This window comes from Mustelus asterias, chromosome 1 (genome assembly GCF_964213995.1).
Source record: "Mustelus asterias chromosome 1, sMusAst1.hap1.1, whole genome shotgun sequence".
Lineage (NCBI taxonomy): Eukaryota > Metazoa > Chordata > Chondrichthyes > Carcharhiniformes > Triakidae > Mustelus > Mustelus asterias.
The window spans coordinates 3,567,968-3,585,713 of record NC_135801.1 but is presented as its reverse complement, the minus strand read 5'-3'; the positions used below and the strand labels follow the sequence as shown (position 1 = coordinate 3,585,713).

At 44.1% G+C, this 17,746-nt stretch overlaps 1 protein-coding gene across 1 annotated transcript; it reads left to right on the top strand.

Moving 5' to 3' along the window:
* Window positions 1-3,492: 3,492 nt before the first annotated feature.
* Window positions 3,493-14,137, top strand: LOC144495039 (amphiregulin-like). The gene is made up of 6 exons (XM_078215303.1): window positions 3,493-3,617; window positions 4,058-4,285; window positions 7,318-7,504; window positions 9,702-9,851; window positions 11,502-11,589; window positions 12,592-14,137. The coding sequence occupies exons 1-5, from the start codon at window positions 3,575-3,577 to the stop codon at window positions 11,584-11,586; spliced, it is 693 nt and encodes a 230-aa protein (XP_078071429.1). The 5' UTR covers window positions 3,493-3,574; the 3' UTR covers window positions 11,587-11,589; window positions 12,592-14,137.
* Window positions 14,138-17,746: the final 3,609 nt, after the last annotated feature.

Here is a 17,746-nt window from a genome sequence, read left to right as displayed (position 1 = left end):
GAAGGAAAGGAGAGAGTGCAGAATGTAGTGTTACAGTCATAGCTAGGGTGTAGAGAAAGTCAACTTACTGCGAGGTTGGTCCATTCAAAAGTTTGACAGCAGCAGGGAAGAAGCTGTTCTTGAGTCGGTCGGTACGTGACCTCAGACTTTTGTATCTTTTTCCCGAAGGAAGAAGGTGGAAGAGAGAATGTCCGGGGTGCGTGGGGTCCTTGATTATGCTGGCTGCTTTTCCTGAGGCCACAGGAAGTGTAGACACAGTCAGTGGATGGGAGGTTGGTTTGCGTGGTGGGGACTGGGCTTCGCTCATAACCCTTTGTAGTTTGTTGTCCAGAGAGTGGTGAGAATGTGGAACTCATTGCCGCAGGGAGGGTTGAATAATATAGGTCCATTTCAGGTGTAGCCAAAATTCCATAAGAGGGAGAAAGAAACAAGGATATATTGAGATGAATTGGGTGGGATGTGGAATGTAAACTCCAACAGGGTCAACTGACCTGCTTATGTGCGGTAAAATCTAATTGACCACATTGCTTAACATCCTGTGTAAATGCTATGCTGGATGCACTAAATTCACTATTGTTAATCAAGTATAAAATTCCACTAGCCTGACCTCACCGTGACTTTATCAGCACCATCGGCTTTCTATTATTCTGGCAGATTTCTCACCAACTAGCTTTTTTGACAGCATTTTCATTGCGTGCATCTTCTACAAAACTTCAGGTAACATTTGTAAGCTGCTTGGGAGTGAGAGGCACTGGAGAGGCTGGTCGTTGCCAGTCTCTCGCTGTTGTGAGAAGCTGCCAGTGCCTTATTTAGATTTGTCCATGTGAAATAGCTAGGGTAGCATGGTACACTCCACCAGCTTTACACCCTATAACTCATTGGAGAGGCCACATGTTGAAGATATTTTCTGCACTATACACGGCTAAATCATTGTGTCATAAATAACAGGGTCAGGATTTGTCCGTCGATAAGGAGTGGGTGAAATATCTGATTCTGTGCCCTTTTGGCCATAGAACGTACAGCACCGGTAGCTAAAATAAAGAATTATTTTTCAGAAGTGAAAGTTCACTCCTGACACTCTTCACATTCACCGAGGAACAGAGTGCGGAGGTTTAGGGCCATTACGGTGCAGAAATAGGCCATTCGGCCCATTGAGTCTGCACTAACTCTCTGACAGAGCATCCCACCCAGACCCTATCCTCGTAAATCCACATATTTAACCCACTAATCTCCCTAGCCTACACATCTTGGGACACTAAGGGACACATTAGCACGGCCAATCCACCTAACCTGCACATTTTTGGACTGCGGGAGGAAATCGGAGCACCCGGAGGAAACCCACGCAGACACAGGGAGAACGTGTAGACTCCACACAGACAGCGACCCGAGGCCGGAATTGAACCCGGGTCCCTGGCGCTGTGAGACAGCAGTGCTCCATGGGACGCTGTTTTCAAAAAATATTGCCCTTGGAACCCATAAAACAGGCAGAAAGTTCAGTTTCTACCCCAATCTGTTTTGTTTAGTTGATTTATTAGCGTCACAAGTAGGTCTACATTAACACTGCAATGAAGCTACTGTGAAAATCCCTTCGTTGCCACACTCTGGCGCCTGTTTGGGTACACTAAGGAGAATTTAGCACGGCCAATGCACCTAACCAGCACGTCTTTCAGACTGTGAGAGGAAACCGGAGCACCTGGAGGAAACCCACGCAGACATGGGGAGAACGTGCAAACTCCACACAGACAGTGACCCGAGCTGGGAATCGAACCCGGGTCCCTAGTGCTGTGAGGCAGCAGTGCTCACCACTGGGCCACTGCCCCACCCTATTGGCTGAGTTGCTTGAGGGATAAATATTGATGGGGGCACCAGAGAACTCCTCTGATCTTCTTTAAACTTCACTGTGGAATTTTATAAGGCCACCTGAACAGGCCTCAATCCAGCTGTGACACCAACTCAGTTGGTGACACACTCTATCAGAATGGTAACTTGGGTATAGTTAAACCTTTTCAAAGTTTCTTGCATATTTTGACCTACAAGTAACCAAGGTGAATCAATATTACAATTACTCATCCACATCATCCAGCTAATGATTAATACAAAGTGATAAAAGAAAATCAAAAGGTCTGCGCTGACACACGCCCAGAGGATAGAGTTTTCAAAATCATCCCATCCTTCAGCTAGGGATGAGGAGAAAAGAGTCTTTCATAACCTCAGAACTTCCCACTGGCTGTAAGCCCAATGGAAGTGTGGTCAATGTTGTAATGTAGGAAATGCAGCAGCCAATTTGATCACAGCAAGATTCCACAAACAACAATGAGATAACGATCAAATAATGAGGAGGAGGTGGCAGAAGCAGGATACAACGGCAACGTTTAAGAGGCATTTTGACAGACACGTGACTAGGCAGGGAATAAAGGGAAATGGACAGCGTGGAGGCAAAAGGTCGTTGGTTTAGGAAAGCGTCATGTGTCAGTGCAGGCTTGGTGGGCCGAATGGCCTGTTCCTGTGCAAGTACTCATCTGTTTTTGTGATGTTAAAACAAAACATAAAAGCCCCCATTGCAAATGGCTCAGTGACACGCGTTTATCAGATGTGCAGAACAGTGTTAGAGGCAGTAGTCCTTCCTCCATGACCTGTAGGGACTGCTCCCCAACCGCTGTCTCCAATTCAGGCAGCACACCAGGGCTTGGATTGCCATGTTTAATCATTGCAGCTCCCACTAGCTTGGTGTTGCTGTAGCATTTAATACATTAGATACAAAAGTCTGAGGACACGTACCGACCGACTCAAGAACAGCTTCTTCCCTGCTGCTGTCAGACTTTTGAATGGACTCACCTTGCATTAAGTTGATCTTTCTCTACATGCTAGCTATGACTGTAACACTACATTCTGCACCCTCTCCTTTCCTTCTCTATGAATGGTATGCTTTGTCTGTATAGCGCGCAAGAAACAATACTTTTCACTGTATCCCAATACATGTGACAATAATAAATCAAATCATAGAATCATAGAATCCCGACAGTGCAGAAGGAGGCCATTTGGCCCTTTGAGTCTGCACCGAACACAATCCCACCCAGGTCCATAACCCCATGCATTTACCCTAGCTAGACCCCCTGACAAATCATTTATATGTTAGTAACAGTTTGGATACTGTTCGTTGAACAGTTATTTTGATGGCAAATTCTGATTATTTATTTCATTAAGGTTCTCCTTTGTAGATAGTTTAGATTGTATCTCTGTTTAGTTGGTTGGCAGGTTGGTGGGTGGGGTGGGTCGGGGGAGAGGGGGATGTCTCCTCATTGGATCAGTTAGGTAACTTAGCCGACACACGCTGACTGGAGGTGACATCACATACCTGAGTCAAGTGGGGAGGGGCTGGTGAGTGACGGCACTGGGGAGTTTGAGTGACAGGCTCGCTGTTTAAATGAGGAGGTTCTGCAGGTAAACTGCACACCTGAAGCTGTGGGAGTAGCTCACTCACAACGTCAGGATTCAGCAGAGGAGAAATAGCAGCAAGACAGGCACACACACGAACCAAACAGCTCACCTACCCTTCACAGCACACTGTGTTAAAATGATCAAACTGCAGTATCTGCTGTTGGTGCTGTTGACTGCAGGTAAAAACAAAACTTTTCTTGAACTATTTATATGAAGTTTTGGAGCGCGGAACGGATAAAATGTTTATGAAAGAGTGACTCTACACTAAAGTGTACAGCTATTAGCAATAAAAAGAAATATGTTTTAAACTAGTTTCTCCTTACAGACACTGAGCTGTGTTGTGAGTTCACTTTGGAATGAAATGGGGATGAATTAATTGCAGTTAGAATCGATTTGTTTTAAAGACCTGATTTTGTTGTAACTCTTGACAATTCTTCCTGGGTTCTGGTCGCTGTAATTCAGTAGCCAGGTTGGAAAGTGCCGGGTTTAGTTTTTCACTCTGTGGAGTGCCACTCTTGCTGCAATCCCTAGCTGGCAAATGGTGATTGGCAACAGACCTGGAAACAACCTTCTGCCGTTTTAACTCTTCCAAAAAGTATAAATATCTTTTGTGTTCCAGCCGGTGTTTGGTCGGTGGATGTGGGAACATCTGTGCCCGAAGACGAGAATAAATTATTGGTTTCCTCCGGAGCCCCAGTTTCCTACCCCTCGACCTCCAGTCCCAATAACAGCCAGCAGTTAACTAATGACTCCAGCGAGGATTATGAAGATTATGAAGATTACGAGGATGAAGAAGATGATCTACTGGCCTCTGAAGAATTGGAAGATGGAATGTTACCAGCAAAAGGTTTATAAATTCTTTATATAATATAATCTTTAATATATAATCTAATATCTATAGTACAATATATTATATTATTAATATAATCTTTTCAGGGTGGCACAGTGACACAGTGGTTAGCACTGCTGCCTCACAGCGTCAAGGACCCGGGTTCAATTCCTGACTTGGGTCACTGTCTGCGCGGATTCTGCACATTCTTTCCGTGTCTGCGTGGGTTTCCTCCGGGTGCTCTGGTTTCCTCCCACAGTCCAAAGATGTGCAGGTTAGGTTCACTGGCCGTGCTAAATTGACCCTAGTGACAGGTGGTTAGTAGGGTAAATAAGTAGGGTTATGGGGATTGTGGTCGGTGGAGACTCGATGGGCTGAATGGCCTCCTTCTGCACTGTAGGGATTCTATGATTTGAAGCCATTGTCTCTGCTGGCGAATTTCCCATTTGACACCCGAATGTGTTAGTGTCCATTTGCTTTACCCGCAGAAAGTTATATTTAATGTTAAGCAGCAAATCGGGAAGTAAATATGAAACTTCACTCCAGGCTAAACATGAATGGCAGCTAAATGCTTCTGTTGTAAAATGAATTGACGGGACACTAGAATGTGGCGACTTAGACTGTCAATTCTGGCATGTTAAAGTTCATGAGCAAGTTTTCCAATTAACCCAGTGTGAGGGCGTTGGAGTACGTGCCTCAGTGACTCCCAACGCATCTTAAGTAGACTTTATCAGTCCTATAATTAAAGCATGGTCTGGGGATTACGGCATTAAGACAGGCTTCACAATGGTATAGCTACCAAAATGATTGGCACTGTGATTGAAGTTGCACGAACAATGATGGTTTTGGCATGAAGTGGTTTTAAATTTTTAAGGTATTGCACCATGACTGGGGAAATGGAATGGGGACGCTGGGGATACTGTTGTCGTCACATTGAGTGTAAAACAATGTTTGCATTTTTAGAGTGCTGCTCATGCATTGAGAGACATCTCCCACTGCCCCAGGTAATTTAAACAGGAGTTAGAAAAATAAATGACCTTTTGGGCTTTCTGAATATCAGAAACATTTAACGACTCGAAGGTTAACTGGGGATGTATCATATGAAAGAAGATCTGTACCCCTCCCAGGCACCGTAACTAGACACTTTATAAAAATTCATTTACAGGATGTGGGTGTTGCTGGCTAGAGCAGCATTTATTATCCATCACTAATTGCCCTCGAGAAAAGGTGGTGGTGAGCTGCCTTCTTGAATCGCTGCAGTCCATGCGGTGTAGGTACACCCACAGCACTGTTAGGGAGGGAGTTGCAGGATTTTTGACCCAGTGACAGTGAAAGAATGGCGATATATTTCCAAGTCAGGATGATGAGGGAACTTCCAGGTGGTGGCGTTCCCAGATATCTGATGTCCTTGTCCTTCTAAATGGTCGAGGTCTGACATGACACAGCAATTGTTCATAATAATAGCAAGAAGTCTCACTACACCAGGTTAAAGTCCAACAGGTTTATTTGGTAGCACCAGCTTTTGGAGCGTTACCCCTTGAAGGGGCAACTACTTACTGTATCTACCCCAGTCCAACGCCGGCAACTCCAGGTCTTGTTCATAATAATATAGAGAATGTTGGAAGAACTCAACTGGGCAGCAACTGTAAATAGAGAGAAATGAATATTTTAAATCAATGACCATTCATCAGAGTTGTAGCTATTGATCTCAGAGCTGGCGGTGTAACTGGAATAGTAATGAGGATTGCAGTGAGATGAAGAGGAAAAACTTAGTGGGACTTGAACAAATATGTTTAAGGAGCTTCTGAGCATCTGTATAACTGGCTAAAATACATCTGGGAGTGTCAGAATGAAAACTTCAAACGCACCTGACCTGCGATGCTGTAAAGGATTGGAAATACTCAGAGAATCAGAGATAAGCATTTACAGTCTATGATGTTTCATCAGAACCTTTGATAATCCGAGAACGTTTTGCTTATTTAATGCCAGAACTTTTCAAAAGAACTTTCACTTTCAAAACTCTCTGAAGGGAACAATGAGACCAAAGTTAGGAATTTATTGCTTAACCTTGAACTGTTTCTCTGGCGGTATCTAAGAATTGTCATAGCGATGACTTGAACATTGAAAAATCTTCTCACTTTTATACTCAAGGTGCAAGTATTTGATACAAACACAAAAATCTAGCTTGTGTTGTACCTTTTTCTCATGCCTTGATTCCCAGAAGGTGTTCTGTGTTCATTCAATGGACACATTACTCCAGAGTCCTTTCCTCCATCACAGATTGGAAGTTACACCTGAAATGACTCTCATTCTGACAATTTGCCAAGCTACACCCAGGCATTCTCCCAGTCTCAATCGAATCCCCAAATTCAAAATGGACATAAACTGACAAATAATTGGGTGCTAATCCCACACCAGTAGGCGCTGGAGTGTGGCGACTAGGGTATTTTCACGGTAACTTCATCGCTGTGTTAATGTAAATTTACTTGTGACACAAATAAATAAACTTAAAAAAAAAAATTCTACTTTTGAGTTTTAAAATAAAAAATATCAACTTGCTTCACCATCATTTCCGCAACGCCAGTTTGGAAACCTGTAACCATGGAAACAGTGTTTGTGATGTGGGCCATATTACAGGAAAGCACAGTTCATCAATAAAAGAAAATCTACACGGGTGCGGAGGTTTTTTTAGATGGACTTTGATGAAAATGCCATTAGATGATGGGCAATAAATGCTGGCCTGTCAGCGACGCCCATGTCCCACAAATGAATAAAAATTGTGTCACAACTACCAATCTACTGTGTGGCAACCCAGGTGTTGACAACTCTTATCTGAGATGAATTGTTTTATTAGTAAAGTTAGAAACGCATACATGTGCACGTGCACTATATTGTATATGTATGTACGAGTGTGTGTGTACATTTATATAGGAAAATGTTTGTACTCTTTTAAAATGTTGGATTAATGAGGACAAGCAATGGTTGGGGGTGGCAAAGACTCAAAATGTGTGAAATGCTTTGAAATGACACATATCAACTTGTGCTTCCAGTCCAACAGGTTGTTAAACCCAGTAATGAAGGCAGAAAGAGAAAGGGCTCTAAGAAATCCAGGAGTAAGGGAAAGAGAAAGAGGACAGGGAAAAAGAAGCAGAAAGATCCATGCAAGACCGATTACAAAGACTACTGCATTTATGGCAAATGTCAATACTTGAAAGACCTGAACCAGCCATCGTGTGTGTAAGTCAATCCACACGCAGTGGGACCTTCTGAATAACCGGCTTGTGCTTTTTAATCTCTGTCGCTCTACCATTGGCTAGGCTTTTCGTAAGAACATAAGAAATAGCAGCAGGAATAAGCCATTTGGCCCCTTGAACCTATTCCGTCAGTCAATGATATCACGGCTGCTCTGCTTGTGACCTTAATTCCGCTTCCCTTTCTGTTCTCCATAACCGATGCTTCCCCTTGTCCATCAAAAATCTGTCGAACTCCACGTTGAATATATTCAGCGACACAGGTCCTGCTAATCTCTGACAAAGACAACTCCAGACATCGGTGGCCTGAGAGAAGAAATTCCTCCTCAACCCCAGCTTAAATGGGAGACCGTTATTTTGGAACTGTGTCCCCTCGTTCTAGATTCCCCCATGAGGGGATACATCGTTCAGCATCTACCCTGTCAAGCTCTCTCGGAGTCTTACATGTTTCAATAAGATCACCTTTCACTCTTCCAAACTCCAATGAGTATAGGCCCAACCTTTCCTCATAAACCCCTCACCCTTCAGCTGCCTGGGCCAGAAAATCCCTCCCTCAATGTCTCCACCTCGATTACTTTTAAGATGCTTCTTCAAATATCTCTCTTTGTTTAAACTGCGGCCCTTTGTCTTGATCTCTCCTCCTGTGACTTTGGGCGGGGATTTGACCGCTGCGCTCACCCTGAAACTGGAAAATTCCCGCCCGAGGTGAATGGACCTTTCCATGGTCCACCCCTCACCTGCGACAATTCCCAGGAGAGTTCACCCTTCGGTTGCAAAAAGGTCAATGAGGTTTTTATTGATCCTGCCTTGGGTCAATCTGCAGCATTAAACGTGTGTCACTGTTTACAAAGGGGGTGATTTACTCTGAGTAAATGTCCACCGCAGGAAGCTCTGCTGCTGCAGCGCATAACTTGAGATCCCTTTGTTCATGGTGCTTTATTAAATTGATTTTCAAAATTCTTCATTGGGGTATTTGTCTTCATGGGACAGTAAAACGCTATTTATCCCTTTTGATAGAACTATTTAATTAGCCCCAATTCCAACTGCCCCCCATCACCCCCAAACCCTGCAAAAGTCCCATTTTCACGCTCTGTCTTTTGCATGCAGCTTTAATATCCAATGTCGAAGTCAGCCCCGGTTGAAACTTATGCAAATCTTTGAAATCTGAGAGGGTGTGTGTTCAGACTGGAATTCTGTAAAAGTCCAGGGTGAAGGTGCATAATCTGAGATGGAGGGGCACGGTGGCACAGTGCTTAGCACGGCTGCCGCACAATGCCAGGGGCCCGGGTTCAATTCCCAGCTTGGGTCACTGTCTGTGGAGTCTGCACGTTCTCCCCGTGTCTGCGTGGGTTTCCTCCGGGTGCTCCAGTTTCCCCCCACAGTCCAAAGATGTGCAGGTTAGGTGGATTGGCCGTGCTAAATTGCCCCTTAGTGTCCCAAGATGTGTAGATTAGTGGGATTAACAGAATAAATACATGGGGTTATGGGGATAGGGCCTGGGTGGGATTGTGGTCGGTGCAGACTCGATGGGCCAAATGGTCTCCTTCTGCACTGTAGGGATTCTATGATTCTATGAGTTTTGATATGTTCCAAAGAAGCTACAGCACTGAAACACGTCATTCGGGCCAACTGCTCCATGCTAGTGTTTATTCTCCATATGAACCTCCTCTCACCCTATCACCATGTCCTTCCATTCCCTTCTCCTTCTTATGTTTATCCAGCTTCCTCTTAAATATATCTGTACGATTCACCTCATCCACTCCCTGTGGGAGTAAGTTCCACACTCTCACCACTCTCGGGGTAAAAAGATTTCTCCTGAATTCCCTCTTGGGTTTCTTATATTTATAACCCTTGGTTCTGGTTTCCCCCACTAATGGAAGAACCTTCTTTGCATCGACCCTATCAAACCTCTTCATAATCTTAAAGACGTTTATTAGGCTATGGGAAGAGCGGCAGTTAGTTTGACCTTTCCTGATAGTTGTACCTTCTAAGCCCTTATAAATCCTTGTAGCACCTTCTCCATTGCCTCAATATCATTTTTTAAAATACGATATAAATCTGTGCAGTGTTGCAATGTGAATGTGGTTGGTATGAAATATTCTAATGCAAGACCCTGGGTATTCGATGATATATTTTCAATCTTGCTGATCTTTTATCTCTCTATTCACATTTCTCTTGTTTAGATGCCTTCCTGGTTATCAGAATGAGCGCTGTGGGATTCAGACATTACATGTGATCACTGAGAAGAGGATTAACAGCCTCTCCATTGTCCTGGTGGTAGGAGCTGTGATGTTGTTCATCTTCATAATGGCTGTGATCTTTGTGACGCTGCGGTAAGCAAAACATGAGAGCATTTTCTTCCACGCCGGCAACTAACCCATCTGTGTGTTGGTATCAATAGTTCCCATCTCTTATAATGGTTCATGCAAATGTGACTGCCCCACTATATTCCACGATATAAGATGGTGGCAATATATCCACAATCAACAAGAAAGTTCCTTTGTGTAACGACCATGTTCATGCCCGATTGGTGCCAGCTCCACTCTGAGATCCTTGAAGCATTATCACTGCTTACAGTACAAACCGTAACCCCCACAGGAACTGATGAGGGGGGATTAGAATGGTTTAAATACACAGCAGTAACTGAACATTAATGAGGTGCGATTTACTTCCGATATACTCAGTGCAGCTTCACCCAGTGCCAACACAAACGCTTCTTACTAAACAGAGATAAATTGAGATGACAACTTTGCACTTGATGTTAATGCAGTTGACTCATGGGCTGGGATTTTACAGCCTCGCTCAGGCCAGATCGTAAAATCCCGCCCGGTTTCTGTTCTGGGAAACTCAGCTGCCCTGGAATTGGGACGGGTGAGGTTTTCAGCCATGGTCACTCTCACCTTTTAATTATAGAATCCCTGCAGTGCAGAAATGGCCATTCTGCCCATTGAGTCTGCACCAACTCAGCATCTTACCCAAGCCTCTCTCTCCCATCCCCGTAACCTCCAATCCACCTTAACTACACAGCTTGGGACACTATGGCCGGAATTTTATTGATTCCGGGGCGGGCGAGGCTCAGAGAATGGCATTCTCTGCTGGCCTCGGGTGGGATTGTACGAAACGCAGGCTGACGTGTAAAATTCTGCCCTATGGGTCAACCTAGCACGGCCAATCCACCGAACATGCACATCTTTGGAGTGTGGGAGGAAACTGGAGGAAACCCACACAGACACAGGGAGAACGTGCAGACTCCACACACACAGTGACCCGAGACCGGAATTGAACCCGGGTCCCTGGCGCTGTGAGGCAGCAGTGCTCACCCACTGTGCCACCGAGCCCTTTTGCCTGGTTATAACTGGGTGCCCATTTTAAACATGGATGGGTTCAGTGCTGGGGCCTGCAGTTGAGTCCATGCCTTTGACAGCCGACACCTGTTGATGTTTGGAACTTGCTCAATCCAACCTTTCTGGGTGTGTGCATCTGAAAGTAATATTTCAGCATTCTTCGTTCACTAAATTGCAATTAAACCTTCCCAGCTACACCTTGAGAACAGCGCCAGGGACCCGGGTTTGATTCCTGGCTCGGGTCACTGTCTGTGCGGAGTCTGCACATTCTCCCCATATCTGCGTGGGTTTCCTCCCACAGTCCAAAAGACATGCTGGTTAGGTGGATTGGCCATGCTAAATTCTCCCTCTGTGTATCTGAACGGGTGCCAGAGTGTGTCGACTAGGGGATTTTCACAGTAACTTTATTACAGTGTTAATGTAAGCCTATTAATGTGATCAATAAGTAAACTTTATTAAGAGGTATCGACACAGAAACAGGCCATTTGGCCCATCTGGTCCATGTAATTGTTCATATTACACACAAGCTTCCTTTCCCCCCCATCAATGTTCCTGTCTATTCCTTTCTCCCTCATTTGTTAAATAATATTACACTGTTTTCTTTCATCACCACATCCCTAATAACATCTCTTTTTACAGAACTAGGAGAAAAATGCGGGTCGAACACGACGTCTTGAATGAAGAGAAACAAAAACTGAGGACAGAGAATGGGATTGTAGTTTAAAGAGTAAGTTAAACTCATTCTGTGCTAAATAGAAAAAAAGAATAATCAGGTTTAGTGAGTTTTTAAACTCGCTTTCTAAACTGAAATGCAGTTAATAATTTTAAGTGGATTTGTCAAATGTACAGGGTGGGGGAAACTTGCGTGGACCTCAATTTCACAAATCTAATAATACACTCATGTTCTTGAGGTTAAACCTACTTTAAATTTAGTGGAAAGCTGCTGGACTCGAGAATATCCCTATCACATTGATGATTATCCTATCTGAGAAATGCTTGTATTAATGCTCTCGTGCGTTTTATCTTTCGAACGTTTCCCCTCTATCTTAACTCCTGGCTGTTTAGTGCTATTCTGAATGGAAAGTTTGACGTTTTAGAACAAAGAACAAAGAAAATTACAGCACAGGAACACGCCCTTCGGCCCTCCAAGCCTGCACCAACCATGCTGCCCGACTTAACTAAAACCCCCTACCCTTCCAGGGACCATATCCCTCTATTCCCATCCTATTCATGTATTTGTCCAGACGTCCCTTAAAACTCACTATCGTATCTGCTTCCACTGCCTCCCCCGGCAGCGAGTTCTAGGCTACTGTAATGAGTAGTTAACTTGACAATGCCAGGAAGACACCAAAGCATTGATGGAATAGCCAAAACTGGCCAAGAAATGCATTGATGTCACTCCCATGACAGCAGTTACTCTCCACATTGATAAAGACTGAAGGAGAGAGGTTAAGGGATTGTGCCTGAAATGGGGGTTCCTTTTGAATGTACAAATGGAATGCCCAAAGCCTTTTCCGAAACCCTTTCCAAAATTGGACTGCCCTGACCTCAGCTGGTGTCCCAGTCTGCCACTACCCGTATCTCTGCTTCAGTAGCCCTCAGTGTGTGTCTTCATTTTGTCCAACTTGAGATACGTAACTGAAGATAAAAATAATAGAATGTACTGTATCTGCAGCAGATGCTGTTTGACTCACGTTGATGCTAACGGTTGATAAACTTGTATTTTCAGGAAGGCTGAATCCAGACCGGCGGAAGATGTCCAAGTAAATCGACCACCTGCATCTCTTATAGGATGTCCACTTCTATCTCCCTCTTCTGTTTCATCTCTTGATTTGTACAGCTGTCCAAAACAGAAGTACACAAAGCAAAATTCAATGCTATGGCTGATGTGTAACACGTATGATACAATAACAGTTTGATTTGATAGCCTATCGCATAAAATAATAACCCTGTCCTCTGGCACCTCACAGGAGGCTGAGTCAGGGTAAAAATAGCACTGAATCAACGAAGGAGATGTTACCAAGGGTGGCCAAGTCTTTGGAAGAGGTAAATTTGGCACAGTCTAAGGGCTGAATTTTACGTGACCCCCTCTTCCCCCCCCCGCCCGCCCCCCCCCCCCCCCCGCCCCCCCCACCCCCGGTGGGTTTTGAGGCATGGTGGGGGCAGAAGCTTGAAATTATATGGACAGGATTTCCTCTGGGATCCAACCCGCTCCAACCCGGATGTGATTTTGCAGTGGGACAGGCAGACCTGAGATGGGAAGCTTTCCCCAGTTAAGGCCCTAAGTAGCTATTTAATGGCATCTCCATCGGCAGCCCCATTTTGAGCGGGGTGTCCTCTCCTCAAGGACTGGACACCCCCACATCCCCTCCACCCTCCTGATCTATCCCTCGATAATCCAATCACCCTCCCTCCCCCAGCGACCTCCCCAGGCAATCTGATTGGTCAGCAGGTGGAACTTCCTTCCAAGTGTAGACGGAGATCCTGCCTTCAGCTAATCGACACTCAAGTGAGTGTGAAATGAGCATGGGTCTGTCGGAGTCGGCGAGGCTGCGTTCCCGCCAACCCTCCAGACGGTGTGGGTCAAGCCCCAGCCATCTGGAAAATTCAGGTCTTAATGGAAGCGGGAGAAGGTTAGCGAGTGAATGGCAGAGCCCAAAACCCAGATGGTTGGAGGCATTGTGGCCAATGGTGGGTCAAGTGGAGAGAGGGACAAAGAGGATAGAGGTTGAGAAATGCTGAGTTCTCAAAGGTTTCAAATGTTGATGATTACAGAGATAAGAGGGGGCAGGCCCTAGAGGGATTATAAACAAGTTTAGCAATTTTCAATGTCAGTCCTTTATGACTGGGAGCCAATGTAGGTCAATGAACTCAGAGGGGTGATGGTCAGACAAAGCTTGGTGCCATGATGATTTGGAACAGCTGAAGGTTAAAGAGGGTAAAGGAGGTGAGGATGGCCAATAAAGTATTGGATTAAGGTGAACCTGGAGGTAACAAAAGCATTGAAGGAGGGTTTCAGGAGCAAATTGGCTGGAGACTGGCAATGTTACAGAAATGTTAACACAGGGTAGCATGCAGATGAGAGAATTTGGAAATTTGATCTGGTTGCTGTTGTGTGAGAAGAGTTTATTGCGTATACTGTTGGCAGCTAATGCGAGGAATACAATTTGTGCTTTGTAAGTGGTGCAGATGCCCTGCATGTTGATGACTAGTTAACATGAAGCACATTCGGAGAAACTTGAACCTATTGCATTCTCACACAATGTTAAATTCAGCTAGGATCACTCAATGGGATCAGGACCGGAAGTTCTGTTTCTCCCAGCAATCTTTCCCTCCTGCGTTCCAGGGATGCTGAGGCCAACATTAGTGTCCGCACAGTCCTGTCAGAGTCTCACACACTCAACACCGACCAGGGTCAGCCTTTACTGCCCCAGCCAACTTCCTTCATGCTGACCCTTCACCTCACTTACTCCTAGGATTGCTTAAAACTTGAGTTTAGAAATTATATCAAGAATTCCTTCAGGTTTGTTAATGTATCAGTATTTATTTTATTTGTTATTTAAAGTTATTTATCAACTTTTTTATGAATTGTATGAATTTAAAAATATTATTGAGAAACTAGGTATTTAATTAAAAAGGAATTTGGATAAATCTGTCTTGGTGTTCATTTAAAATGTTTCCCTTGACAATGTTCATACCACAGGTGGAAGTCAATATCTACTTAGAACACATTTTGCAAAATAGAAACTCATATTTCAATATGAAACCAAAACCTATTGGGAAATGTTCTCGGAATTTGAGTCCTCCTCACTGTCGGGAATGACATTGTTCTCTATTGAAAGTAAACACTACAACTTATTACTTGTGGAAATTTACCTACAGACCCTTTCTTGTATGACCCAATGTGTATTTCCAAATCCTTTCCTTTCCTGCTCACGCCTCCCACCACTAACCCCTCTGGGACACAGCCAGAAAGGATCAATGGATTACTCCCCACCCACCGCCGCCCCCTTCGCCATCCAGAATTTCCTGCAGCAGCTTAACTAGGATGTTGCTGCACCTAATTTCACCCACTTTACTCCAATTCCTTAAGCTGAAATTTTCTGTGCAAAAAAAAAATGACTAAAGCCGGAATATTAAAAATAACGGGAAATAAAGCAGAATATTCTGGAAATACTCAGCATGTCTGTTAGTATCTGTGGAGCAAGGAACAGAGTTGTGAGGGGTGATTTTCCAGCCCCACTTGATGAAGGCACAAATCCCCTTAAGGCTGCAAACTCTCGTGATGGGGCCATAGCGAGATTTGCACTGGGGAGAACTCAGTATTACCACACAGCGGTTAATCCCCTTTATCTCGCATCGTCATCTGCTACAATTATTTGGGAAGGTGTTAAGCGTTCTTAACTAACAGTTAGAGACTCATTAATATAAAGGCCTGACACTTGTTTTAAGTGAATAATTGGCAAGGCATTTTATTCAGATAACCAGGAACTCTAACGAAACCAGTAACATTGGAACTAAAGGAGGTTTTCGACTGAAATGCTGTTTGAATAAACCAAGGACCATTCAATACTAAAATAGTAATAACCAAATCTTATTCACTCTCAAAAACTATATACAACCAGATCTGATAGCGTTCGGACATTTGGAGTCCTTTGTTAGCTGTTCGCTGTCTGTAAGCACTGTCTGATTTGGTACGTTCTGTTGGTTAGAGGGTGATTTATCTCAAGCTGGGCAGCATGGTGGCACAGTGGTTAGTACTGCTGCCTCACAGCATCAGGGACCCGGGTTCGATTCCCAGCTGGGGTCACTGTCTGTGTGGAGTTTGCACGTTCTCCCCGTGTCTGCTTGGGTTTCCTCCGGGTGCTCCAGTTTCCTCCCACATTCTGAAAGACATGCGGGTTAAGTACATTGACCCAAACAGGCGCTGGAGTGTGGCAACTAGGGGAATTTCACAGTAACTTAATTGTTTAATTAACAATTAAACTGTTAATTTAATTTAGTTAACTAACTAAATTAACTTAGTTAAGTTAATTTAACTTAACTAAATCAATGTAACATTAATTACATTGTTAATGTAAGACTTATTTGTGACTGATAAATAAACTTTAATAAGTTAAGAACCAACTGCTCCAGTTGATCTAACTTCCCTTAACTGCCTTTAACTGTTTCAGGTGATCCAGCCCTGCTTCTGGTTCACCTCTTCGCTCAAGCCCCGTTGGAACTGCACTCAAGGCAGTTGACTTCCTCCTTTATAATCCTAATGACCTATCAACATTCCTGTACTCCAATTGGCCTGAGGTTGGCAACAATAGTAAATTCAAATCTGATAGGTCCCCTTTAGCTGAGCGGCTTCTTTAAACCCATAGGCTGTTACAATGCAAAAAACCTGCAGAGCCGGTTACCAAGGCAACCCTGAGGCTTGGTCCTTTTGAAATAAATGTTGCCGCTGAAAGTCTCGGAGTACTCTGCCTTTTAAACGTCTCAGTGTTGAACAAAAACAGCTTCCAAATTCACTGACACAACCAGTTTTAAAGGGACCACACCATGTTGTTTCCCCTTTCGTATTTTACATTCTTTATAGACACTCTGTGCATCGTAACAAACTCAACTTCACAACATCAGAATGAGATTGTTCCTGCCCCCAGCTGGCGACATCACCCAGCAAGGATGTGAACCTAATTACCATCAATTTGTATAGATTTAAATATTCAAAACCAGCTTAACGCCATATCTCCCCGGAACGTCAGCTGTTCCCAGCCTCTGACCATACGGAATGTCGGCAGAAGTTGCTACTGGTGCCCAAAAATGGAGACCAGACATGATGACCACTCCGGAGGCCAGGGTAGCCCCTGGGTGGTCAGGGATGTGGCGAGGGAATGCCCTGACATTGCCATGGCCTTAAACATACTCAATGACCCAGCTTCTACAACCACTGTGGTAAAGAATTCCACAATTCACTACCCTCTGAGAGAAGAAATTCCTTCTCTTCTCTGTCTTAAATGGCTGACCTCCTTACTCTGAGACAATGCCCTCTGGTCCTAGACTCTCCTACAAGGGGAAATGACCTCTCAGTATCCCTTGAAAAACAACGATTGTCTGAATCTGATGTTTGATTATGAAGGTCTGGTAAGAATTTGAGGAGAATCTTCTTCCTCACATCAAATACCAAAAGTAACCATTAACTTGGTAGTGGTCTCAGAGCAGGATCTCCTCCTGTAGCTATTTTTCCATTTGCTGTGTTTGATGGAATGACTGCCTTCAGCGATGCATCAGTCCAGGAAATCCTCTCCTCAAATCAGTGGCCTAAATTGGGCATTTTTGGAAACACAATGAAGTTGTTGAAGTGACCACTGTGCCACCACTCTCAGCACCCGGCTGCCTCTTACCACATATTTCCAATCTTGTCACAGGCCTCTCCATTTTGGAAATGTCACAAAGGTTCTCCCCGACCACGACTACCATTCCCTCAGGGACTGGGAGATATCTGAGCCCCAAAATTCACCTTAGTGCCTGAACTGCTTCCTGAGAGAATCTGTGCCGAGTTTCAATACCACTGACTTAATTAGTACAAATTAGGGTCAACGAGAAGGAGAAACTTGAAACCACGTTGGAAGAACAATTTTTTCTTTTATTCACATTTACATAAATCTCCCAAAGTTAGTAAATGCTTTTTTGCTTCATGTGTTCATAGCAGAAGCATTTGGTTATCAAGTTACTGAGGAAAGATCAGAGTGTCATCTATCAGCGAGTCTTCTACAATTTACCTTTTAGTAAAGATATTGTGAGTGATATTGATGGGTGGGGTGACTTTTGGTAGCGAGTGTGAGTTGTATTCAGGAAGAATCTTCACATCACCTGAACGCTGCTGTATCAATCAATCA

Coding starts and splice junctions, on each gene's coding strand:
- LOC144495039 (XM_078215303.1), top strand. CDS start 3,575: ATGATCAAACTGCAGTATCTGCTGTTGGTGCTGTTGACTGCAG. Junction 3,618..4,057: donor GTTGGTGCTGTTGACTGCAG/GTAAAAACAAAA, acceptor TTTGTGTTCCAG/CCGGTGTTTGGTCGGTGGAT. Junction 4,286..7,317: donor TGGAATGTTACCAGCAAAAG/GTTTATAAATTC, acceptor TTGTGCTTCCAG/TCCAACAGGTTGTTAAACCC.